Source organism: Pocillopora verrucosa, chromosome 7 (assembly GCF_036669915.1).
Source record: "Pocillopora verrucosa isolate sample1 chromosome 7, ASM3666991v2, whole genome shotgun sequence".
Classification (NCBI taxonomy): domain Eukaryota; kingdom Metazoa; phylum Cnidaria; class Anthozoa; order Scleractinia; family Pocilloporidae; genus Pocillopora; species Pocillopora verrucosa.
This window is the reverse complement of record NC_089318.1, coordinates 23,015,455-23,043,017: the sequence shown is the minus strand read 5'-3', so window position 1 is coordinate 23,043,017 and position 27,563 is coordinate 23,015,455. Positions and strand designations below refer to the sequence as shown.

The 27,563-nt window shown below is 37.8% G+C and overlaps 1 protein-coding gene across 3 annotated transcripts; it reads right to left on the bottom strand.

Moving 5' to 3' along the window:
* Positions 1 to 444: 444 nt before the first annotated feature.
* On the bottom strand, positions 445 to 21,190 carry LOC131799956 (pleckstrin homology domain-containing family H member 2). Of its 3 annotated transcripts, none has more exons than XM_059117657.2 (31): positions 20,793 to 21,190; positions 17,371 to 17,433; positions 16,713 to 16,787; positions 16,320 to 16,403; positions 16,015 to 16,126; positions 14,302 to 15,381; positions 13,017 to 13,081; positions 12,584 to 12,619; positions 12,215 to 12,427; positions 11,528 to 11,638; positions 11,134 to 11,220; positions 10,851 to 10,920; positions 10,292 to 10,380; positions 10,047 to 10,127; positions 9,415 to 9,588; positions 9,169 to 9,277; positions 8,686 to 8,798; positions 7,720 to 7,896; positions 6,637 to 6,845; positions 6,190 to 6,283; positions 5,548 to 5,631; positions 5,239 to 5,295; positions 4,887 to 4,982; positions 4,495 to 4,592; positions 4,105 to 4,168; positions 3,735 to 3,812; positions 3,373 to 3,482; positions 3,026 to 3,155; positions 2,542 to 2,655; positions 2,126 to 2,278; positions 445 to 1,925 (listed from the first exon to the last, which is right to left on the bottom strand). In XM_059117657.2, exons 1-31 carry the CDS (start codon positions 20,946 to 20,948, stop codon positions 1,746 to 1,748), a joined length of 4,362 nt encoding a protein of 1,453 aa, XP_058973640.2. In that variant the 5' UTR covers positions 20,949 to 21,190; the 3' UTR covers positions 445 to 1,745. The 3 variants fall into 3 exon arrangements, with proteins under 3 accessions (XP_058973640.2, XP_058973642.2, XP_058973641.2); XM_059117659.2 differs by lacking the exon at positions 20,793 to 21,190 and adding an exon at positions 19,063 to 19,135; XM_059117658.2 differs by lacking the exon at positions 17,371 to 17,433.
* Positions 21,191 to 27,563: the final 6,373 nt, after the last annotated feature.

The window sequence follows — 27,563 nt, the reverse complement described above, 5'->3', positions numbered from 1 at the left end:
ACCTCACGGCTAAAAGGAAAAGCCTCACGGCAAAAGAGAAAAACCTCACGGCTAAACGGAAAAAACCTCACGGCAAAAAGAATAACCTTCACGGCAAATTAAAAGTAAAAGACTCACGGCTAAAGAAATAACCTCTCGGCAAAAAAAATAACAATGTTTTCGCGGCATAAAAGAGAGCGTGGGGACTGGGAGGTTTTTTCTTTTGCAGTGAGTCTTTTTCTTTTTGCCGCGAGGTCTTTTATTTTTCCGTGAATCTTTTCTTTTAACCGTGAACGTAACGGTTATTTTTTTGCCGGACAGTTGTAGGCCACCGTAAAAAACATGTCTCATTTTGCGGGTTGAATGGCCCGTATTCAACTAAACGATCGAGGGGCAAATGAGGCGAACGAAATTTACTACAAAACTTTCCATTTTCTAGCAAATCAAGACAGAAACAACAGCATATTGAGCAAGAATCATCTTTTATTGCACTGTTGTTGCATATTCCCATTTTTTATGTAATTCTTTGATATATCTGCATGGACTAATGTCCTCTCACACCAGATGTCATGGTTAGATAGCCTTATTTTTCTCTTATCACCATTTTTTTCACATTCTTCGCCGACCATATATAATAGGCTTTTATTAGCTCTTTTTCTCAAATGGAAATTGTAAAACTAATATCAACTAACGACACATATTATATATTCTTTTTTCTCGATTAAGCCAGACGTTACAAGTAATTTCCAATGAAAACAGCGCGCTTCTTTACCATATTTTATTCTTTCAGAAAAGTTGTGTAGCTCTACAAACAATTAAGCAAAGAATTGTACATCAGTTTGTTGCTAGCTTCCTTTTAAATGAACGAAAACAAACACCTAAAAACAAAACTTCAAAGAAATAAGCATATTCTGTTACTTGGCCTTGCCATTTGATGACAACAATTCAAATGAGTTACAGCCATGGAATATTTCAATTCCTGAGTTTTAATTGGTTAACATAGCATGGTATCTGAGCTAATATACCATGGGCCCCTTTCGAGATACAAGATTTTGAGATACTTCTTTTGCCTTTTTTAGTTATTTCAGTTATTTCATTTCCAGTCGTTGAATAAAAGACAGTTGGGGCCAACAAGGCACACATTTTAACATCCACCATCTCATATCCACCGCCTGCTCATGGAATAACTGTTAACATCAACACGTTTGACGAATATATACACTGAGCTTGGCTCCAACAATTATAAACATTCCTACGGTCCGTACAGGACAAGTAAACTTTATCTTTTTTCCTTTTTAATTTATCTACGAAATGTATAACTAACTAAACCGACGCATCAAGGACGGAAGAAAAGTAAAAACTTTTATTATGGAGTGAACACTGTTACATTGACGAACAATCCGCCCTAGTGAATCTGTTCAACACCACTAGTCACAAAAGCCACAGGGGGTTATTAACACGAATCGACGATTTACAATGTAAGTTTCACCTCGTTTCACGAAGGAGATTGAATTTTGTAGCGAGTTTTTAGTGAGTTTGTAGTTAGTTTATTAATTATAGCATGGAAGAGCCACCCCTCCGATGGATATGCTAATAAACCATTATTATTATTATTACTATTATTGTTATTATTTTAAAGTACTATTTTAGTCAACTTTTCTGTTTTCGGCACATATACGCAATCAAAATTAAAGAGTATTTACAAGCCAACATCTGATATATACACTTACTAAACAAAAACTACACGAGTGTTATGGATAGTGACATCATAATAGTCCAACGGTGGAGCCTGGAACCATTGGCCACTCGGCACTCTCTAGGTCCCAGACTTTGACGTCCACTGCCTGTCCAGTGGCAGATGCTCTACTTGGGGCATCACACGTGATACCTTTTTGTCTGACTATGGCATTGATGTAACTCGCCATAAGCAAGGTGATTTCCAAAATCTGTAACAGAAAAACAAGTTTCAGCACCGTCTATTGCAAATAATCTACACGAAGGCTGGGAAAAGGGGAACAAACAATCGGTTTTTGCTTCGCATCTGATTGGTTGAAAATTTGGCGCCACTTTTCTTGACCAATCACGGAGCGCAGAGAAGCAAAAACAATACAATCCCGGATTGAATTTATAATTTGATTAGAATTACCTTTGCTCTAGGCATGACAAACAGCAACCTCTGGGTACCCTGCTCAACTGTGTTTCCGCCACGCATGATAGACTGGTTCACAACTAACATGAAGTCCTCTTTCCACCCACCAAATGTTACTACGTGCTTGTATCTATAGCGGCACATCAAGCGCTGAAAAAACAGAAGAAGGAGCAACATTTAATCACCCAAAACTTTCCTAGCCAAGAGCATTTGTCAACACCACCTAGGGAAACTGGGCACAAGAGTTGGGGGAGGGCGGGGGAGGAGGTTTACGGGATCTTAGCGCCTTGAGGGGATCATTTCATCATCTAACAATTTTGTTCAATTTTGGGACAGTAAGACGAGAAAAAGCGAGCGGGTGAGCGAAACGAAACAATGACTCTGACAAACACAAGCTGAACTGGCAAACTTACCAAGCTGTTTCCTTCCAGAAGATTAATACTGTCCTCTTCCACTGCCAGCCACACTGGCTGGGTATTGTCTACAGGCGCAGCGCGTTTTTTTGCAGCGGAAACCGTATTTTTTTGCTGTTGGAATGAAATAGTTAAAGATCAGTACGCCGTTAATACTTGGGTTTTGCTAAGCTACAAGTGAAAAAAGTTAATTCACGCAGCAGACCACGTCAAGCATAAATGGCTGCTGAAGTTTATCAAGGTTTTCACAACATGAAGTGGTGAGAGTGAAATGTCTCTCAAACAAAGAAAATACTATGGGCTGACCTATTAAGCGGGAGTTCAGCGCACTGCCTATTAAGTTAGTCACCACATCGCGCACTGGGGTTAAATTAAAACAATTATGAATATAGCTACTGCAAAATACGTAATACAAATCGCCTTGGGAAACAATTTGCCTCTACTTTACTGTGAATCTCGCCTCAAAAAGATTGGCATCCCAAACCTGCGCTTGGAAGAGCCTGCATCCAAAAAACGGCCATCGCCTTGCATTCTCGAGATATTTGTCCACGCACTCTTTCACGCTCCAACCGTGCAGCGTCGACCATTTTTCGGCCATGCGCAGTGTGAGTGCCCTAAAAGGAGTAGAGAAAGCTGCAGTCAGGTTGACGAAAGTTTTAAGTTTGCTTCCTAGTCCTTTTAGATCTCTTCAATCATCGGCCATCCTGGATCTTTCGTGGTCTCCTTCGCTACTTAACTATTCAATTCACAATTTTAACGTGTACTTCGTTCCGAACTCGAGAGAAAAATTTTTGCTAACTATTTGCAAGCAATTTGTTGCGTGTTGCCCACCTTTTTCCTGTGTCTTCCCGCAGCGTTTTAACACAAAACTTGGTGATAACAATCTCGATTCTCTTGCTCGGCAGTGAATTGCTCTGTGCTCTATAGTCACCATAAGAGATCTGATGAAAACAAACGCCATTTCTCAGTCAAAACACTTACAAATTGTTGTCAAGATGTCAACAAACGTTTGTCTCCTTCGCTATCAATCTCCAGGATGTCACTCAGTACTCCCTTTTGGACGAAACATTACCTTAAGTCCTCCCCCTCTTCAACCCATACCCCTCCCCCCCCCCCTGCAAAAAGAAAAAAAGAAAACCAAACAAAAACTAACGCGAAGGTGAGTAAAAAAGTTAATTAGAAATTTCCAATACCTGGGCCATAAGCGCTGCAAATTCCAAAGCCATCTCCTTGCTGACAGGAAATCGGCCCTTAACAATACTATCATTTGTCTGCAATTCAAATGAGCATAAAATTTAAAACAACAATTACGTTATTGGCACGTCTAATGAAACGGAACCCATTCCGAACCACCGTCGATCTCGTACGCGAATATCGCGGATATTGTGCAAACGTTTGTGCAGAAATTGTCTGTAACGAACATAACAGTTAGAGGATTAAAGACATTTTACGTAGTTTTGAAACAAAGATGGAAGACAATTCAATGCACAGAGAGTTAAATATTTCATGATACGAAGATGAAAAGAGGTTATCATTTTTTCTTTGATTAAAGGTCTTAATTACCTGGAGTACAAGGAAGTACTTTTCTTTGTCTGTTTCTCCGCTGCTGAGGCTCTTGAAATGTAACCTAAACAATTTACAATTGACAAAAATTTGAAGATGATTAAATCCTTTCCAATCATATTTCCTACTTTCTCTGTTCACTCTCCCTTAACAACGATACATTTTCCTTGAAATCAGCCACAACACCAACACGACGCAAATATCCAGTTCGAATTCATGCTTGCGCACGGATGTTCACAAAATAATCAAACATTCAGTCTATCTGAAGTGCACTTTCTCTCTCTGGGCCCAACTGAAAACCACCTTACGTAACGTAGACTCACTGCCTTAACCTTTCTCGCTAACATACAGAAAAAAGGACCTGGATTGCTAGAAAGCTAAAAAATTCACCTGTTCTTGTAGGTGAGTTTGATCATCCTATTAGTGTCCAGTTTCCCTTGGCTTTGACTTCGTAACGCTTGTTCCCATTTCGAAATCACGTCACACAGCTGTGGAGACAATGGTAACAGAGAAGGACGTCATTTACAAAAGTGTTCTCCGTATTGGAAGAAAAGGAAGGAAACTTGAAACTTCTTAAACTCAATCAATCTCTGCAACAAACTGCTCATCCGGGCACACTTACTTCTAGTTTACAAGGGCCACTTATGAGTTTGGCACCATTTTGATGACTTTAAGAGGCACCAAAGTCTCGCGCTAAGGACTTTCGGAAGCGTGGAATTCAAACAGACGCAGCAATTGAGCCATGTTTGAAAAAGGTTAACGGAAACGTAGAAATTACTAACCTTGACTTTGGCTTGTAAACAATGTTCTACTAAGTTAAAAGGATTATCCGTGAAGAGTGCATATCCACTTTCCGAGGACGAGCGAATACCGACCATCTGCAAGAGATAACATTTATCAGTTTCAATAAAAACAAGAACGAGCCACACCAATTACAGTATCATAAGCAAAACCATACTCAAATGCACGGTTTCACTCACAGTTCCTCTCCTTTTCTTGTCCGCCATCGCAGCATAAAATTTTATTAAGAAACAAGGCGGCCCATTCCATCTCGTGTTAACTGAGCCATTTGGCCGGTTCCGTGCTATGGCACGTGCCTTAAAATAAATGATCTATTGTCTTCAGTTGACTTACCCTGTTAATTGTCTCTGAAAACTCTTGAATGGTAGTGGAACCATCAAAACCAAATACCTAACAAGTGAAATGAAGAGGAGAAAAAGAAAGATATTGACCAGCTGTATCAGGCGTGTGACCGGGAAAAAAAACGTAGAGGTGAATAAATAAACAAGAGGTAAACAAAAACGAGAACTCGTTCTAACTGAGGGAAAACAATTTCTTCCTAGCGTGTTTTTTCATAAATTCGGTACTTAATACAGACAGAAGGATTTATATCGTTTTGGCAAAAAAGAAGGAATTTGTCCGATGATCGTTTTTGAAACTTACTTGACTAGATCCATCGATAAAGTGCACTGGAATGCTCATCAGACATGAGTGATCATAAGGTTTCCGCAGCAAGATTGAGAGAACCTAGGCAAAACATAAAACAACAAAGGAGTTCTTCATAAAACTGTCAACATACAGATAATATCGCTCTGACGAAAAGCTTACGCTCGAAACGTCAGATTTAGAATCTCTTTACGGTTGCCAATTTACATTATCAACCCAGTAGATAAAATAAAATCATCTTATCTCAAATTATTCCACGCACGCAGCACCGCAGACAATCGCATATCTCAAGCAATTATGTTTCTAATCATACGGTAAGCCTACACTAGTTTGGTGTTTGTCTCTTACACATGCAAATTACCCACTCTCTACTGTTTCCCTTCAATATATCCCTCTTCACTCGAGCGGAAACGTTTCATTCAACTGATCCGCACCCCAAAATTTGAAAACAAAGGTCTCTGGTTTTCTAATTTCTGCCATCTCCTTAAATCGGCTTTAATCTGCACTAATAAGTATGTCTAGAAATTCGTCTATTTCAGGGCTTAAATGTAAGCCATCCTCACTAATCATCATCAGATCATTTAATTGACGGTTATGTTTGTCTCAGAGTTCCGCAAAATCTTGCCAAAACGACCGTACCTCCAGTCTCGACGGTCTGGCTTCTCGTTTCCCGTTTCGCAAACTTCTCTCTAAGCTCCGGATACAGTAAGTTGCGTATTTTCCAAGTTTTGTTCTACGCAGAGACAAAAAGAAGAAAAGGTGAGAATCAAGGTGATGAATTGTGTCAAAAAAGTTCGGAAATCCGATAAAAGGATGTCGAGGCACCCACAAAAACCAACATTCAAACATATGTAGCGGTTAAAGTTTCGAAAACAAAGGGAAATGAATTGCCGGTACCAATCGCACTTACTTCTGTTTGAAAATTGTCATGCCTCTAGGTATAGAGAAAATTAAATAAATAATAATTTAGTTTTTAAAAAAAACATTCAAAGAATGCCCCCAGAGCACCACTTTTGTAGTCGTTGTTTTGGTTTGGAGCTTAAGAGACTCAATAAACGTGTTGCCACCCGAGTATATTGTACTTACTTAAAAGTGGACGTCCGATTCAAATGTCCCTTGAGGAAGAGAAGGAACTTCTGTTTAGGGACAAAAAGAGCTGTACATAGCGATAAGAGTTGCCACGCTTGGATGTAAACAAACTCTTGCACTGGACGCAAGTCGATGGTTGCTTGTGAGGCGATGTCAAATGACTCCTCCCTGAGCCATGAAGACTTGCCACAATGTTCCAAGAAGTGCTGAACGAAAGAAAGTTTTGAAAAACTCTACAATTACGGTTTGTTCACAAATACAAGCAATTTGTGGCACAAACAAGTTTTAACTAGCGTCCAGTGCCAGTCAATGTCAAAGGACGTTCTCGGGCGGTCAAAAGGTGTTTGTTTAACGAAAACCTGGAAGGAGAGCGGACTCGAAAAACCAGAAGAAGGAGCAATAGAACAAGTGTAATTCCAAAGTTTCACAATGTGATTAAAGTAGGAGGCCTGAAAAGAGCTCGTTTTACAGAATAGTGTTTTTAAATTAAAGGAGTTGTTTATTCTGGTGCGGCCATGAGAAATAAAGTTTGTGAAACTATGTACATCAAGGTGAATATGATTAAATAAGCACTTATAAAAGAATACTAAGTCTTTCAGTTCTCTGTCGTAGGTAAGAGGGAGCAAATCCAGGGTAATTCCATGTAAGGCGCACGTTTTATGGAAACTTGCAAATTCTCTGGTGTAAGGTTACACATGCTGAAGGAATTTTCTTTGGTAGTCAAAACGAATATACTTTGGCGAATAGGATTAATTAAATACAAAAATCAGCCCAGTTGACCTTTTTAAAAATACACAAAGGCAGTAAATTTTAAGTGACAAATAGAACAGAACCTCTATTTGACGTAGAAATAAATCACTGAAACGCAGGATGCACTGATTTCCAATTTTTTTTATTTTGCCTTATTTTATTGAGCATAAAGTTATTCACTGACATTTTTTCGAGAACTATCACGGCAGATGAAGATAATAATGAAATTATAGCACATTATGCCTTAAGATGAAGACTATCAGTAGTAAGGAGATTAGAATTATCCAAAGCTCATCATGATAAAATAAAATAAAAAAATGTGAAACCCACCCCAAGATCTTCAGGTCCTCTGTGCACGTGTTTCGATGTTTGTTTGATCAGCTGACAATAAATCTCGTTCTGAAGTTCTGGGTTATCAAGACAAGTCTGCAAGGCATTCTGGGCTAGTGACACGTGATAGTCAATGGCTGCTTCCTGTGTCTGTACCGTAGTGAACAAGTGGATAGACTGGGGAGAGGAGAACATTAATTTATTTAAAGCTTTAAGTCAAACAGCTATCCCGATGAGTTAAATTTTCTAAGGCAAGAACATTACCGATCTGTCTCAGTAATACATGTAAAAATTGTTCCACTTTCCTTAATCCCTTAACCCCTAAAAGTGACTGGCATCTAATTTCTCTTTACCATTTCACCCTAAATCAAACATCAAGGTCAGGAGAATAAAGGAACTGATCACCTACTAAAGAAGCTCTTGATTGTTAAACAAATTCTCCTTGTCAGCACATTACGAGATGTATAGAGAACAGTATGGAGAATATGCATACTGATGTCAGGGTGTAAAGGGTTAACAACTACAGTATACATGGGAGTATGGTAGACATAGACGAAGAAGGATAGAAGTTGTTCCCTTAGGGAACAGGGAAGGTGCTACACCAGGAAAAAGAGGAGCTATCGAAGAGCTATAATCAAATTATCCTCACAGTTCCCTCATAAATACATGCGGGTGAAGAGAGACAAGATTAGAATGCTTGACGAGGATCATTCACACATTCACGATTTGAAAGGCTTCAGTCCCTACTGTTCATAGAATAGCTAAGTGTTCTAACCACCAGCTCATCACGCCTATATCACTAACACACAAAGGGATACAAAACAATTTGGATCAGTCAAATAACTAACAATCATGTTTTTCTTCGAACTCAAAAGTACAGTGAGAGAGAGACGGCCAAAAGTGCTACAGGTTTTCAGACTTCTATTGATAATATAAATAACAGCAGCTTAACGTTATTGTTCCAACCTTAAAGAGTTTCAAAGCTTCAGCTCCTAACTCCTTGGATGGCAGAGTTGTGAGTGGTTCAATGATTGGCTCTTTACTGTGCGTTAACACATAGCTGTTCCATATCTCACTTTCTGAAATAATAAACATATATATAGCAATAGTTAAAAACAGTCAATGGTCTAAACCTGGTGTCACAGTGGATTTAAACCCACGCCGATGGGGAAGCCCCTTGTCCACATCCGAAGGTTCAAATTCGCTATGAGACCGAGGCTAACGATTATTTGTGTAGTCTGGGTGAGAGTAGTCCTGAGAACGAGAGAACTCTGATGATGACTTCCGCTTAGGTTGTCGAAACATCGGTCACAACTACCGACTACCTTACCCGGATATTAAGAATACAAGACTGGTAAAGAAACTGCAATAACCTATATTTAAAGCTAACCTACGTGACAGGCGGGAACGGGGAAGGGAAAACCTTTGAAGGAAAAGAGCTGTTGTTACCTGGATCACAATCCTCAACAATGAGCTGGTATATGCTTTTTTCAAATTCCGTTCCCATGTCATCAATACCACTACCAGATGCCACTTTTAGATGGAACAGCCATGAATCCTAAAGCAGGAGAAAAACGAACCCATGATTAAGTGTCAGCATTCAGGCTGCACATCAGACAATTATCATTCACAGGAGGGTGGTGAAAGTTGGCTCTCCCATTTGAAGGAGAGAGAAATGATCCACGTTTTTCTTACCTTTTCTTCAATCGAATCAATCAACAGGAATGTGGTGGAAGGTTGTTTAAGAGACTTCATCACCAATGTGAAGTGACGATACGGTACTGCATCGCTTACGCTCCCGTTCTCTGATTCGGGTGATTCCAACTCTTCAACCACCACGTCAATCATGTGGGTCATGCTAAAAGGCACCTGACAAGTGAAAACAACAACAAATAAAATTTTTAAGGAAATTTCAGGTTTGGTTAGATGATTATCAATCATTTTAATAAATAATCAAATTATTACTGAATCAATGGTTAATTAACTTGCTTAATCCATTCTTTTTTAACTTCCTGTGAAAGCGCAAAACTCGAATCAACACTTAAAACATTACGGTAGCAGGATCCAACTTTGGATCAACAAATGTCAGCAACATGTAAATAAACAAGAATTAAGTCATTCTTCTGAACAAAGCTATACAAAGAAACATTTATTTCAGAGGTAATGGCGCATTTCATGGATATCTGTGGCCCTCTAATGGGAAGCTCTTCTATGACAATCCTCTATAAATCCACAAACCAGTCCTTCTTTAGATTTGAGCCCAAAAAAGGGACACATAATTAACCAGAAAGTGCACAGTTATATTGTATCTTTGGAAAGTTACTTACAGCGTCATCTTCACTCTTATAGTAACAAAGATATTGACCACGAAGAACACTCCAACACTTTTTCGAAGAACCATGCTTCACCTTGTATGGGACACAAAACAGAAAAAATGCATAAATTACCCATCTAAATTTTGACTTGAACATAATTTTAATGACTAGGGCGTTACACAATATATTCAATACGCCAGGAGTCTGACAAAAACAGTACAACATACAACATAAACCTTGCAGCTGTAATATCGCACCTTTGTGATCCATCCTTTCATTATTTCTTTTTCCTTCACTTGGGCAAACAATGGAGTACTTGAAAACTTCCTCATAACATTATGAAGAACTACAAAATTCAAATGAAACCAATTATTGATAGCAAGACTAACACAGATCAGCATCATGATCTCTTTAACACTTTCACTCTAAGAAGTTACTAAAAAGAGGTTTCTCTTACAATATCACTAAGCTATCCAGCAGAGGGGTAATGATAAGAAAGAAAACCTTCATCTACGAGACATCATTTGAATAAACACATTCTCAAGGCTAAAATGTGTCACAGACAGTAAACCAGAGTTGATATTAAAGATCTGGGGGGTGAGAGGTTAAAAGAAGAGGTAGTGTGGAGGATTATTTTGGTGTAACTTCCTTGAAAACTTCAAGCAACAGTCCAACTCAGTGGTTGCCAAGTGAACAGAAGTTGGTAATCTTTCAATTTTTAAAAAGTCTTTGGATTCTTCATTTTTAGCATGAACACAGTGAGCATTAAAACAAAATATTGCCAATCATACAAAGCAAGTAAGAGTGTCTGGGTACCTCTGAGCCAGCTGTCCACAACCTCTGTTGTCTCTCCAGTCAAGTAAAAAGTCCTTTTAGGTGTGGCAACCTAGCAATCAAGCAAGCAATATAATGAGCAAAAGTATGAGTTAAACATTTGCTGAACAGCACCAATATCATGGTACTCACTGGTTCCAAATACATGTACAAGCAGCAAGTCTATTGCACACAACTGTCTACACAGGACAGTCTACATGGACTTAAAGTAATGTTAGGAATTTTTGACAAGGTCGTGACAACAGTAACTACTTGAGAATCTTACTTCAATTGTCAGGGCACCATCAGTCCGTGCAATTCTGCAGCTTCCATCCAATGGAATTTTACCCAAAGGTTTCCTATTGACATCATTCTGCAACAATGAAATGGATCAAAACCAGACATAAATTAATATGTAAATCATAATAAATCCTAAAGAGGAGGTTCACACCTACAGCTCTACATGTATCTTCATGAATGTGTCACCCTGAGTCTGCCAACTACAAGCACAATTTTCAGTACATTTTGTGATTTAAGGTTTTTCAGATTCACAACATTTTACCTAACTGAGAAATAACAACTCTTATAACACAGTCCTAATCAGGTGACAGAAAACAGAAAAATATCACCTTGACACAAGTATGTGCTGATTATAAATGTTGATAGAGTTCAGTGTATACCTCTGTTTTGTAGTAGCAAAGATTTCCATCATCAAGGACAAACCATCTTTTCTTCCAGTTCTTCACACGGCCTCCCAGTTTAGTAAGGTATCCTGCCTTTCCTTGATTTTCCTACAAATTGTACATTCAAGAACACAACAAATTAAAGCAACGCTAATCTCAGGCTAACTATTGATTGACATTACAACTTATTTAGCAGTTACTCATCCATGTGTAAATTAAGCACTACTAAATTAAATGTATCAACATGAAACCATCTTTGATTTATTCATTTAAACACAATAAATGGATCACATCTCGGTCGTAGCATTAGCCTAATGATAATGTCTTGTCTGTATTCCTTCACGACACTTAAGATGTTATAGTATATCAAGCTTAAAATAAAATATTCTGGTGGTGAGTCCCTTTTCAGACAGCCTAAATATTAGGTTGATCATTCTGTTGTCTTGCAGACAGAATTTCTCCGAAACAAAAGTTAGACAACAGGCACATCACTTGTCTTGCCGCATCTCATTGCTACCACAATCACTGTTTCGTTAACCCTTTAACAAACAAGATGTAATTTGTAACTATCCCTTTAAGCTATAAGGTACACATCCTTTTAAAAAATGCTAAGATAAGTTTATGTTATATCAAGAAAAATACATCAAGAGAGTCTCTTGCATGCCCTTAAATTATTGTGTTTACCTTTTTCAAGCTGACAGTTGTGTAAGTGGCACAGGTTTTCAAGACACGTGTAGTTTCTTCAAGAAGCTCATCTGTGTTCTGTTTCATGTTATGGTGTTCTTCAGTTGCTGCCACTTCATCTGGTGGAGTGCAGTAGTCTCCTGCAGAGCTTTCATTGTCAGAGGAGTCTGTTGATTCTCCAGAAAAAGGTGTGTTTCGGATCTGAGAAGCTCTCTGGATCAAAAGAGAGAAATTTAGTATTAAATGGCTTCAGCATAATATGCTGAAGCCATTTACCAGAAATTTATAAACTTGAGCAAATTCAATGGCTAGGTCATAAAAAAGACAACCTAAGTTTCATAATACATATATATCTTCTCATATACATACCCCTTTCAGTGTTGTATACACAGGACAGCTTTGTTCCTGTAGAATGTTCAAGGTTAACTCATGATTAATATAGAAAATTGATGTTATCAAAATATAACTATGCCTTGTATCTCTGATGTGAGAATCACATAAAAATAACTGTAGACAAGAAGTTTACAAATCAGTTAAAGTCTGCTTAATTCAATCAGTTTTTCACGCAAAAATTTGGGAAGTTACAGGATCATGATTAGGAAGAATGACTTGTACTTTGCTCTTAATAAGCTTTTATTTAATTTGTCATTTTACTTTTGGCATTTTTCTTTGAAACTACTGCCATTAGGTCTATGAAAATGAACAAAGAGGAAATCATGCTAAAAAAATTAATAGTTTATACACTGTATAAAGGAGTCATAAAATCACACTGTAATGTCATATTAGGTAGCATCTGTCATACCGCTAACATGTTGAGGTTTTTACTTCGCGTCTCCAGTGTCCCAAATGGTGGTGTATCTGAACCAGCTGTGAACAAATAGTTGTTAAAGTTGTCACCTCCCAAAAAAAATAATTCACCATATGGACCTTGAAAATGATAATTTTTAAATTCTCACATTGGCTATGCAAATTTTGCTGATTGCAGTTTTTCCAGCTACAGCATGTCACTTTAACCATTTCCATATACATCTACCATGCATGACACATGCGCCATACTTCAGTCCCATCAGATCCAATATATATACTAAGACATTTTATGTTGCTGTGCATCTTTTCAGTAATATATCAAAGATAATGTCAAAATGTGGTAAGAATTAAGACAAAAAAGTGGCACATGAGACACAACCAAGTGTCACTGACATTCTTAACCCTTCAACTCCCATGAGTGACCAAGACTGAATTTCTCCTTACTATTTCAAACCAACACCAAGCAGACAAGTGATGAGAATAAAGAAAAATATCATTGAGAGGATTATAAATTGATCCAATAACAAAATTCTCCAAAATAACACCAAAAGAATTATACAGCAGACAGCAAGGAGAATTGCTATTGAGATCTTAGGAGTTAAAGGGTTAAAACATGTTTTTGTCTTCTGTAATCTATTCCTACATTTTTTGTATACAGACCCACAGCAAACTGTAATCTATTTATTTTATAAGATCAAAAAAAGGCAAAATGTTAACCCTTTAACTCCCAGAAGTGTTTAACTTGTATCTTCTCCCTATAATATCTGTACATTATCCAGCCACCAGGTAGTGAGAATACTCAAACTCATCAGGAAGAATCAGTTATCTTGATCTAGCACCAAATTCTCATGACTTAATAAGGAAGAATCATATGCCAGTTAGAGAGGAGAATTAACAATCAGATCTTGGGAGTTTAAGGGTTAATGGAGATGTCATCTATGCATCTGTCCTCCAATAAATCATAGGTAAGAATCAATCATAATGTGTGCATGATTGTCACATTACATTTGTATATCTTATTTATGCTTGATTGGACAACACTTTCTCTGTCAAACTCAGAAAACAATGAACTCCTAACACATGTGCAAAATGTTACTGTATTAACATTCATACGCATGGAAGCTAACAACAAACCTAACTAATTTGTGTCAGACTGCTTGTATCTCACTTATTTCCCCACCCCCTCCGCTCCAAATCACATCCCAAAGTAGTTCCAGTCTTCATGGTTTTCAAAGTTTCACAGTTAAGTCCAATTCATGTTAGAAACACAAAGCATATACCTGAGTTATCATTCCACATCCAAGAATCAGTTCTGTTTGATTGTAACAAAGCTGCAGGAACATCCGCTTTATTACCCTCAGGAGCATTGCCATTTTGTAGGTCTGTTTCTGATAAGTAACTGGTAAACTTTCCCTCCAATCTAGTCACATCTTGCAGTTGTTCTTCTTTGTTTGTTCTTGGCACAGGTGGAACAGGAGGAGGAACAACACTTTCTAATTCAAAGCGCGGAGGAACAGGTGGAGGAAGGGGAGACAGAGGAAAACCATTATTTACTGAGGGTTTTCTAGTCACAGCTGAATCTGTGTCAGTTCTCACAGAGTCTAGCTCTGGTTCAAGAGTTTGATAAATTGGATCAGCAGAGGTGGCATCCTCTGTAAGGGAACCAACAGATGACCTACTTCCTGACAAAGAATCTTGTTCATTTTGTGCAACACTTGGAGTTAAACTTCCACTCTCCAATTGTAGAGTCACTAATTCACCAAGCCTTGCATGAAATTCTTCTCCATGATTACCAGGTTCAACAGGTTGTAGATAAGTTTCAAAGACACTGTCGTCTATTTCTGAATCTATTGTTGACTGACTATCAAATTGTTTCCTCTGTGACATTCTCTCTAATGGAGTTAATTGCATGTAGGGATTATGTGAGTCTTGTATTTGTATAAAGAATTTTGCTTGAGAACCTCCTGGACTCCTCATTCCTCTTTTGAGTGACATATAATATGATATCTGAGCAGCTCTTTGATCCTCTGAAGTCCCAATAAATCGAGGAATTTTCGATGGAGATTTTCCACTTGAAGTTCTCTTAATTTTAATTTCGGCAGATTGATCCGATATGAAAGTGCTAGTATCGTCATTATCATCATTAGTTGGTGTTTTTACAAGTTCATCTGGTGACATAGGTGTTGGTGTGGTACATTGTGAGCTTATTGAAGTTACTGGCGACTGATTCCCAACAGTATCCTCAGTTAGAAATGATCGAAAACCAGATTCTTCTTGATTGGCATCAGGTTCTAGCTCATAATAATCACCTGACTGTGACTGGATGTCTGCAAGTTCGTGGGATAATCTCATCACTTGATCTGTTAAAACAAGATAATAATGTTGATATCAGCTGGCCAGCACTACAAAACACAAAAGCTTTGAGCTTGCTTTAGAAGTTACCCTAAGGATATAGCATTGAGGTTTCTCCCTGAGGGGCTTTCCAGTAACTATTTACAATTTATGAAAAACTCAAACAAACAAAAAATGTATTCATAGAAAAGGTTTTTTTTTGAGTGTCAAGAAGGTAGTGATCTTGTTAAGAGACTATCATTATACCATCACATGAAAACAGTTACAACTTACTCTGGGAAAAAAAAAAGAAAAAAAAGAAGAAAAAGATATTGTTTCCTGAAAGACTTGAACATAAAACGGCTGTTGTGTAAAGGAACTGGTTTGCTTCATGTTATGATCTTGTTGTTCCAAATTCTTTTTGCATCAGAGATGAAATTGCATCACCTCATACAGGTTTAGTGTAAGAAAACCCAAAGCTCATCATCCTTGTGAGTAAAGGGATCATTTATATGGCAATGTCTGTACCACTTGCTTAGTGCTGCACTGAGCATTTCTAAGCCATTATCAATTTCATGAAAGTAGCAATTACTTCACAGGATATCCCTTTTGTTGGAGGAGTAAGGATGTTACAAAGTGTTGTATTTTAAAATATAGCATACCTTGGGAAAATCTGAGCTTTTCCTCAATTTCCTTGACCATATCCATGGCTTGCTTGTGGGACGTCTTTAAATGATCATTCTCTTTATTCAGTTCTTCTAATTTTTCCTCATACTAACAGAGATAAGATAAAAGCCTGCTTGTGACATTAACTTTTTTTCCTTCCACATAATTAAAGAATAACATGTAGGTAATCAGAGTTGATCCCCAAGAAAAACTTCTTACAAGTACATTTAAATACATGTACTGTACCACCTGTAATTTCAAGACCAAAGAAAAAAAAAAAACATCTCTGGATTAAAAGTACCTCTGAAATCTTCTTATGCATCCAGCTCTTTATACGAGCAGCTTTTTCTTCCACTTCCCTTTCACGGATGAGCCGCTTTTGTTTCTGCGTGAAATATTAAGAAATATTTTGCTAAGTATAGGCAACTAACAAATTAAGGTACCTATCCCAAAGTTTCTTCTTCACAAAAGAGATGGTTAGGGCAGTCTCATTTGCAAAGTTTCCCTCCTTCCCACCCCACCCTTGAGCAAAGAAGTAGGGTCAATACTAGGTATAAGCAACTAACAAATTGAGGTAGCTATCACAAGGTTTTTCTTCACAAAAGAGATGGTTAGGGCAGCCTCATTTGCAAAGTTTCCCCCCTTCCCAACCCTCCCTTGAGCAAAGAAGTAGGGTCAATACTGATAATGATACCTCATTTTCCAGTTCTGCTTGTAGCTGTGCAACTGTTTCTTCTTTTGCTGAAACCAATGTCTCCAAATGCTGGACCTGAGATGCAAACAGGAAAGCAAACCTGTCAGGGTTATTCAAATAGAACTCCTAGTTCCAGAGATGCTAGGTTTTCTTTTCAAAATGCCAGAAATAACAATTAACAGCTTTTCACCTCTATAGTTACATACAGAGTTTCAACCCCTATGTCACCAAGAACATAGATTTCAGTTAAGATAATGAGGTAAGCCAATAAACAAAGTTATAAACAACAAATTAAAAAGTAAATTTTAATCTGTTTCATGTCCAAAAATTCAAGAGTGGTTACTACATGTATACCTAAATTTTTATTAATACATTATAATTAGTTAGATCATTTCATGAGTAACTGAAAAGCAGGGTTATACTGCAGAACAGTTCAGAAAATTAAGGTAATGACTCACTTTGGTACATTTTTATGTACGAGAGCTACAAATAGCAAAAGAAACATACTCAGGATCAAACTTTGTGAAATATATCTATAGCTGTACATATTAAAGAAATCAGAATTATTTGTTTAAAAAATAAAAAAAGGCTATCTATAATATCAATGTTTTAGTTGCATGTGCTACAGGTTTAACGAATCACGTGTTAGCATTAGTACCTCTTGGGCAGATTCTGACGCTTTTGCATTAGCAGTTGCCACCTGTTCTTCCATACCTTTTAACTTTGTAAGACAAAATTGAACAATTTTCAATGTTAGAAGTGCAGTACATAAAATTAAACATTGTTAAATCAGTGTTAGCAAAGAGTTAACACAGTGTAAAGGTGCTGCAAGTAAAAAATTGCTGATTCAAAATATGACAACTACCTCTACACTAAGTAGGTTTTAGCCACAAACAAATCTTGTTTAAAACACTTAATATATGCATGAAAAAAAATTGCCCACAACAATAATATGATGCAAATGAACATGAACTTATGACTGTAAATATATGAAAATCATATAAGTGCACTGCAGTAGAAGAAACGAATATGGGTGATCCTCACAGTTATGAACACTATAAAAGTAAACTAGTAGTTGAAATAAGGCCTGAAAAAGATTCAAGCCCAATTACTAGTTCAGTTGGGAACATGAACTTGTTGCGCAAATTGAGGTGAATATGTTTGGTTCACTCTCTGTTTTTCCTAACTTGATGAGCAAAAGAACAAAAAATAAAAGAAGCCAAAGCATATATATTGCTTCCTGAGAACTCACTCTCAGTTGTCACACAACCACTTTTCACTTCTTTTGAATGCAGTTTTTATGCACAAGTGATCAACTATATTTAAACCAATTTAAGTGATTGATATCAGCCTAAAATCTATGCTGACATTGTTCAAATTGGTTTGTCTTTGTTTTCTTTTGTTGTAAAATCAATACATTAAACTTAACCTCAAACAAATGAATAAAGCTGGCAAGTTTCTAAAGAAACTTTGGCACTGTATTGATGAAGAGTATTACAAGATAATTCGGCTTTATAAACCAATTTACTAACGTGAATTGGCCATGACATTGAAATTCAAAAGCTGACGTTGCAAGCATTAACTCTTTGTTAGTCAGAGCAAATCCGTTAGAGCAAATCTTTCAAACTGGTTTGAAAATTATACCCTATAGGTGTAGAAATCATCTATTCTCCTTCTTAATAACTGAATTTATTTCTAAAGTTTGTCTCAGAGACAAAATGTAGAAAGAGATTATCTAAACATGGAGGCCTCTCTGTTATTTGCCCATAAGTAGGAATTGGAATGTAGTAACATGCGAGACATGGAGCTGACCACAATAATCTGGGATAGATTTATGACCACAAATGATGCTACATTAGTGAAATTTGTGAGACATATTTTCACATTGTTGTGTGCCAGAAGGAAATTACATTGGATCAATTGCTTTACAGTCTAAATCTAACAGCAGTAAGAATCAAGGAAACTTCCACCACCTTCTTCAAATAAAGCCAAACTACTCCTAATAATCACAAAATCCCTCAAGATCAGACAGTTTCATGCAAGGCTAAAATTTAGGCAACAGTCACTACTCCTAATAATCACAAAATCCCTCAAGAACAGACAGTTTTATGTGGGGCTAAAATCTAGGTAACAGTTATGTGTGTTTGATCATGTAACATGCATGATTACGAAGTGAAGACAGAGACAGCCTTGAAAGCTGTCAAGCTTCGGCTAGACATACATGTAGGTCGTGTGCCGATTGCCCATTTTTTAAAATCAAGCCAAACCTGTTCAAGATTATCAATTGTATGTAGTGGGTTTAATATCCTACATTCTAAACCATTCTTGTCCTTTCTAGGCAAACTCTTACCTCTTTGGTGTTCATTTTTCCTTGCAAATGATTGTTTCAAGTTTTGATTTAAAGCTGATACTCAAAGATGCCAAAAAAATGACTCAAATTATGATGGCATACATGTAGTTCCAATCAGATTGAATTTAAAGGCACAAAAATGTCAATTGCTAGTCAACAGTGTCAAATATCATAATATCAAAAGAAGGTCCTCAACAAGATTTGATATATGTAGCTGTGACAAATGGCAAAAAATTGAAAAGTTAAGAAAATAGAAAGCAGGAGCAGTATGCCGTAAAATGCTGTCAACAAGCAATTGCCTTTTATTGAGACTCCTGGAGAGGTATAACTTAAAACTGAAAATAATATAATATCATCCAAGGTGACAATTGTGCAAGACACAGTCCAGACACAGGATAATTTTGGAATTAGAAATTAAAAGCTGAACAGAAGCCATTTTTAAACACAAAACTGAAAGTTTCATGTAAATACATAAAAAGCATCTGAAACGTTAGCTGCTCAATCATGCCTGTTAAATATGTAGCACAGACAAATTATTTACATAATCCTCACTGTCAAAATAAAGTAGTTTCAATATCAACTTAAGTATATGTTGTATTTGATTCCTAAAAATATTTTTTCAGACATCTTGTATCAAATTTAGGGCAGTTTAAGAACAGACAATCGGATATTCTACATGATCTTTTTGCATCTTCGAAAGAGGTGATCATTGATGTCATTACATCTAATAAAAACGCTCCAGTATATATTTTCCTCATAAGAACACGTGTATACACTTTCATTTCAACCTTGCTAATACATTTCATCTGATTTTCCCTTGTCTTCGGCATTGTTAGCGCCATACTTAAGATAATTATGTAGTTCTAAATAATCTCGAGGCTATTTTGGTAGAAAAAATTCCAATCATTCATCGTTTAACGACTAAATTGAAAGCAATCGACAACTTGTCAACGTGCGGTTTTCTGCAGATGTCGTTTCAGCGACACCATGTCAGTGTAGAAAAGTGTTCGCTTCCTTGAGCGTTTTAGCAGAATTTCGCCAAACACGATGTTTGTAAAATTATGTGCATGCTGTTTTGTGTGCAAACAACTATTCATGAATCATTAACAGCTGGGAAGTCGACTTTTCAATTGGCTTGATTCAAGCTCCTCTGATCCACTCAGGGATGAATCGCAATACTTACAGCGCATTTGCTAGATTAAAAACGCAAGCTTTTAATGCTAGCCATAAAAATTACTCTGAATTTCAGCCGTGCTAAACATTCGCGTTTCATTGAAATCAAAGGTGTCAAGTTCAATTTAATATATTACTCTCATATTTCATTTTTGCTTAAATGGCGGTTTGTCTCAACCTCGCGCTATGGGTGTTGACTATAGCTGTGCTTGAATATAATCTTGTTTGCTGCCGCGATAATGTTGAAGAGATGCGCACCTTTTAAAGTAATATCGTAACGGTAGAATGCGATTAAAAGGGCATTCTCAAGACACATGGATGTTTAACAAAGTTCTTGTTATTATCGATCAGCTGGGCATAATTTGAATACAAACATAACTATATACACAACGCTACTAACTCATGATCAAGATCTTTCGAGATAAGTTATATCATACCAAACCGCGAAGAATACTGTGAAAACAAAGAAACAAATAAAGCCATTCGATAAATGTGATGGAGCGATTCGAACAGTAGATTTAAATATAATAGTCACAGAACAGAAAACTACAATTTACCTTTTGCCCAATGACTTCGCGAACTTTCGTCGCCTGCTCGCGAAATTTTTCCAGTTGGTTTTCCAGATATTTACATCTTTGTCTGTAGTCAATCTCATTTTCTCCGACTTCTGTAGAACACACTTGCGGTCCGTTAGTTCTTGACGAATTATCCATCCTTACTAAAACTTGAGAACAAGAAGTAGCGGTCAAATTTCCTGGGCGCGAGCGAATTTTTCTTCTGTCACCCGAAAAATCTCGCGTTCAGTGGCTAAACCTTCCTATCTGTCGCCCCGATCTAATTCCTATTTCAGTGGATAGAATGTTAAGCATCTTGTTTGATCCTCACATGACGGAAAGCCAGAACGGGCGAAACAATTCACACTGCGGTTTGACCAGTTCCGAGTGCAACATCGAAAAGTGTGCTAAGATTTTGACCCCACTTGTCGCTCGGCCTGTGATGTCATCTACGCGACTTCGGCGTGACAAAACTTCTTAATCTTATAACAACTTCACGAACAAGGCCAGCCATTCTTTGAAGACAAAAGATAACACAGTGGGAGAGTAAATATTGCCGCAAGAGGTCAAAAATAGCAAGATATACAATATGAAGTAAAAAAATTTGTCTCTCCACTTTAGTCACGAATCCTTACGAAGATCGTACGATTGATCACTTCGCTACATCGGCACTTTTCGCCCGCCTTTGCCTCAATATTCCCACTTCCGGTTATGTAGGTTAGAAGAAAAGACATTTCCGGTAGCTTGTATTGTTTTGGAGCCTCTCATCAGAAAGGCACTTGGTAAGTACGTGACTTCGAATTTTCAATTTATTTACTAAGACGACCCATCCGATGACTCTGTTTGAAGGTATTTCCGCCATTTTGTGTGGGAAAATCTTGAAAAAAGAAGGGTTTACATATAAAAGTACATTACAAGAGAAATTGATTATTTCATGGCACGAGGTTACAATTTGTATCCTTTTCCTCGTTTAATTTGCGTTCGTTTCGTTTGTTTTTTGAAAAAACGTTTTTTTAGGAATAAGTTCAAAGAATAAGAGGTCATGAATATAATATCTTTATTTCAAATCAGTACACATCAGTATAATCTTTCAGTTAATTGTCAAGTTCTTCCTTCTTAATTCAAAGTTACTAAGACCTATCACACTACACAGATTATGATATATTATTCCTTTTGTTTTCCTTATCCACTTATCCTTTCATATCTACCAAACGTCTGACCACAAAGACTGCAAAGGCACCGAGGACCAACATGAATAAAACATGGTCTCTTTTTTACAGTCGTTGACTCCAGTACTCCATGGGGCCTCAACTCGTGAGCCTGGTAACAGGTTGAATAATGCCTTCTGTTCGAAATGTAATTTTTTTTTCAGCCTGCTTGCCTTGCTCACATTTAGCCACGTTATTTTTCGAAAGGAAAATTTAATTTAGGATGAACTAAAAGCGGTCAACTCAGTGGGCCGTATTAATTTCCTAGATCTTGATACACTTCTATTTCCGTCACCGTTCAAAATTCGATCCGTTAAAATGAAAACGCGGATTACCTATCTTCATTGCAAAAACGGTATCCGCACTTAAAACTTTCTTATTAGTAATACTCCTCCTTAATTTCCAGGACTGGGATGAAACTTGAGAGATCGAGCTCATTCGTAGAGGCCCTTAGACAAATGAATTCGAAACTGAAAAAAGTACTTGTGATCTAATTATACCCTTAAATAACTTGACTAATTCAGTGACTTCGAGTTGGTAGGAAGTCTCTGGCGGAATCCGTCTCTTGTTCATATCATCAACATAAAATTGAGTTCTGACATCACTGTTAGTAATTCCGCCAGAGTAACAAGACCTAAAAAGACAGTGACAAAAATCCCAGGAATGTTAAACCTGTGAGATAAATGATTTATAACCCTTATTTAATTGTGCTTTGACGTAGTGCTGCGGTTTGTCCGGATAATAATAATCTTCGATAAAAATAAAGTTCGAAAAAAAAAGAGAAAGATCATTAATCATCTTTAAGTGAAAAGGAGCGACCGTTTTATCAACCTTTTCTTTGATTGTCCGTCTAGATACATCACGCTCCAAATTATTTGTTTATATAATTTACAAATTTCGGCCAATTATCATCGGGAGACTAATAAAATACCCCGTAGTCAAATCTATTACCCCCGCAAGATAGGATTATCGTGGTTTTCCGAGATGAACAAATCATATTTCAGCGGCACCTTTGTTGATACGCTTCCAAAATGTAAACATCGGTGATGATTTTGTTGTTAAAAACAATTCATCCCATTGTTATACAGATGATAGCGATTGATACATAATTAGGTTTTCGTGCGCCACGCTCCCAGAGTTTCGAGCGGTGCGCAAACATCATATTCTTTTTTCGCAGATTCTTTTCAATCCACGCAATGTACTTCGCCGAAAAGGAGTGATTGCTCGTACTCTCTAGTGAAATATACGGTCGACTTTAACGTTTGACAAGTACCCCAAAATAAAAATGCTCGGTGACAAAAGAAATAAATGAAATGAAGGAAGAAGGTGCTCCCCCCCCTGACCCGGTAACTCTGACTAAAGAGAGGATGGCTAATCTTGGTAAAATATGAAATTCACTGACTAGGGAGAATCGTAAATCTGATCTTGAGAGATAAGGGACGTATTCAGATATTTATTGTGCTGGTAACATCGTATCAGTTTCTAAGTTTTCTGCGCTATCCGCTATCCTATTGTAAGTCACACAAACACTGAAAAAAAAAACAGACTAAAGGGTTCCATGAGAAGAGAGCGCTTTAGAAGCGGGCAATTAATATGATACGCTAATCGTTACTTAATGCTGTCACGTGGGATAGATAACAACAGAAGCACAGGTTATATGCTTCTAAATCAAGGAGAAAGTTTTTCTGAGCAGTGCGCCCTATCTGCGCATTGCTGCGCCTGTGCCCCGCTCCTGACCGCTGCTCAAGGGAATGAGGGCACCGGGAAAGAGATTGGTTTTCTACTCATCTGGCTTTTTGTGCGCCTTCCACACACGCTTGATTGAGATTTGTTGAAAAATATGACAATGAAAATAACTAGAGGAAGAGAAAAGGAATGACTTATTTCATATTAAGACCTGCTATACAATGCCCTAAAAATTTAGAAATTTAGATTTAAAGTTATATCTTGAGGGCCCGTAAAATTCTCGGGAATTTTGAGAAACTGACCTGAAGTCAGGGGTTTTCTCTTTTGGTTGGTGTAGGGGGGAGGAGGACGGGGAGGAAAGAAGGGGGGGGGTGGTTGCAAGAACGCGAAAGACCGCTGCTTACACTGTTCGCGCTTCCTGGTAACACTTGGTCGCAGGTTCGAGAAATACTCTTGCGCGCGGTAACCGGGGAAGAAACGGAGGCTGGTCGCTTTTTCATGGACTCCTTGCATACAACAGCCGCATCACTATGTAACCGTAAGCCAGCCCCGCTTGCTACATTCGACCGGTAAACATGGTAAATGCTCGAGTGACTGGGGTCGAAGCATGAGGAGATAAGTAACACAATCAACTACGCATGATTGGAGGCTAACCGTTCTGGGAAATTTCCCTTTTGGTGGACTTTACTCTTAGTTCACCTTACTTGATTTCCTTTCGTTTTCGCAAGACCGGAATTCATTATTTATGGAATTGAAGTCCCAGAGGACTTGTCTCGACTTCGTGGCAAGAACTGGTCCGCTCCGAAATAGCAAAAAGTTTTCGACGGAATAGTAATCATGATCGGAAATCAAGTGCTACGCAAATTAATAATCCTTCTTCTTGTTCTGGAAACGACATACAGCTGCCCGAATCATCAACATGACTTCCGCGAAGAGGGATTCGGTGTCGCGACAATTTCTGTGCACAGTTCCGTGAAATGGATCACAGTAAACAAAAGCAGACTTATTGGAATAACTGTTTCCTCAAGCAAAGACCATGGGTCAGTGGAGATATCTAAACGGCTGTTAATCAAAAGTGCCGTAACAGTTTGTTCGAAATGTAGAATGGCGACAGGAATGGTTTTTATGACGCTCGATCAACTCAAACAAGTTACTGCACTAAGTCCTGTATTACAACCGCTCCTTACACAGGCCATCGCTTCTCAATACCAACAGCTGACCTGAATCAGGCTAAGCGTAGAACTGTAACGAAATATTCCAGACCATTGATCAGTAGTGTACATTAATTCTCATTTGAGGACATTGCATTGCGGCTTTTTTTTAAAAAACTGGAAAGCTGTGATAGGAGACAAAAACGTTATAGCTAGGTTGATTATTCTAACTGTGTGCCTCACTTGGCTTGTTCAGAGACAATAGGGGACAATTTGCAGGCTACTGTGAAGTTATAAACTTAGGAGTTACACAATCTTCATTAACAGTACATCGACCGATACACGAGCGATGTTCTTAGAGTTTTTCCAGGAAAAAAGAAAGAATTGTGGACGCAAAGGCTCCTATATTAAGTATGATAAAAAAAAGTCTATGACATCTGAACGATCCGAGGTCACCCATTATTATACAAGAAAGTTAACGAGCTAGAATTTATTAAAATTCTAGTTAATCGCAAGTACGAGTTGTCAGAAAAAAAAAGAATTGGAATTAATGTATTTTTAACCAACAGAGGTGGCTATTTATTTCTAAACGACATTCAGTGAACAATTTGCAGCTCTTCGGAGGTAACGAAATAATAAACAACATTTCATTCTAGATTTACTGACGAATGTCCCGCTAGTTAAAAGTTCAGTCTTGCGTTTTAAAGCTCATCCGTATGTTTTGTGTGGAAGAAATGTTGTCCACATTTTCGGCAATAACTGTCCTGTATCACTACCACATTGTCTTCAAGGTGAATCTCAACTGGCTGCTCTGTTTTCACAATATTATGATGTCCGTCAGGGCAAGGGTTGATTTTCTTAACTTGGTAGGAATCTTCAGTGAAAGTCACCCGAGAATGGACTACCTCTTTTTGGAATTCTCTGTATGTCTTGCGAACCTTCTTGAGTCCTACGGCTCTTAACACAGACTTAACTGGTTTTTCCACCACCTCCTTGAAGACTTTTTTCACTGGTTTGAAGACGACTTTTCTTACAGCTTTTTCTACCTTCTTTAGAGCTCTGCGAACGAAACCGGAACTCTCGTCTGGTGCACAAACGATCAAAATAAAACAGACCATCGCGAATAGAACCCAGGTAGATTTCCTCATCTTGCAGTAAATGTGACTCAGTAGATCAGGAAAGAGTTTTTTATTCGAAGAAAATGTTAATCATTCAACTTTTATTCTCCTACTTCATGGAAAATTCCCATCGGGTGGAAATGACTCAGCTTCCGGTTTTTTGTAGCAAAGGTCACGCAACAGATATTACGTAAACTCCACGAATTGCTTTCCCTCGCTGATTATTTCTAGTTTCAAATCATTCTCTTTCTGTAAAATTATTTACAAGGACGAATCTCACTGGCATCATGCAAATTTTTTTCAACTAAGTTTTATTCGAAAGAAAAGATAAGCAACAGCTGGTTTGTGGGGTTAAACACTTCTTTATGTTATTTCTGGGAAAAATCCCTTACCGATCGAGCCTATTACTAAGCTCCTCGTTTATTAAAGGTCACGCAGCAAGTATTACGTAGATTCCATGAATTGCTTTGATTCTGTATTCACGCTGTTAAAGCACTTTCCTGACAATTTCCCCTTTCCGGTTGAAAACCGTCCGTATTCTGTGTCTATAAATCAAGGAAGGGTTTCCCTGGCATCTCCGGGACTCATTCTTGCCTTGACCTGCAAAGGGTTTGAACGCAAAGCAAAGGGTTTTTACTCTATGCATAGCATACATGAAGGCAGTGTTCTCTTGTTTTTCCTCATTCTAGGAAACTTCCCTGAGGAGCCGTTTCCGGTTATCAAAGTCACGCAACAGATCTTATGTAAATTACTTTCTCTTTTCAGATCTCACTGCCACAACAAGTTCACAGCAATGGCTTCTGTTTCGCTTTCTGAGTTTTGCTGGTTCAAAATTGTTCTTCTTCTATGCATATTTAGCCAAGGAAGGGTTCCAATGGCGTCTTGTGAGCTTGTGCCTGCAATGTTCGATCCTGAAACGAAGCAAGTTATCTACAATCCAGTACAAACTCGTACACAGAAAAAAGATTTGGTCGTGACAATAGCGCAAGACGTGAAGACGGAAAAAAGCAGTCGAACAAGCAAATCAGAAAGCTTTGGATTAAATCTAGGGTTTCAAAACAGCGGCATCCCTTCCTTTGGAGTGAATTATCAAAAGGTTAAAATTAACGAGCAGCGACAAGAAAGCCATCATCAGGTGAACATTGCCATTAACATACCAAGTGATTGTGACGAAGGCTGCAAGAAACACGCTGATAAAGTATTTCAGTTGGCAAATAACGCTCTTTACAGTGATGCAAAGCAAAAACGTCTCAACTGACGAAACTTGCAACTTTTGGTCAAGGTGGAGACTAAGGCAATACAGTCGCGTCGGTAGATAAAGATGCATGACATTTTCAAAGAATTTTGTTCACCGAAATTTCGCTTTTACAATAATGAAAACCCCTGCGGTATAACAGAGAAAAACTTTTGAAATATCACGTAAACGATTCAAACAACACGGTTCGGATGAATGGAAGTCAGGTCAGACTTTTGTCCCACAATTTTACAGATTCAAGGATGTAATGATACAGTACTAATTCCGGTTGGTCTTGTGTTGCTGATCACGTGAAGTCGGATTGCATGTGCATTCGCATAAACATGTTGAAAACGGCTTTGGTATCAAGTGTCGTT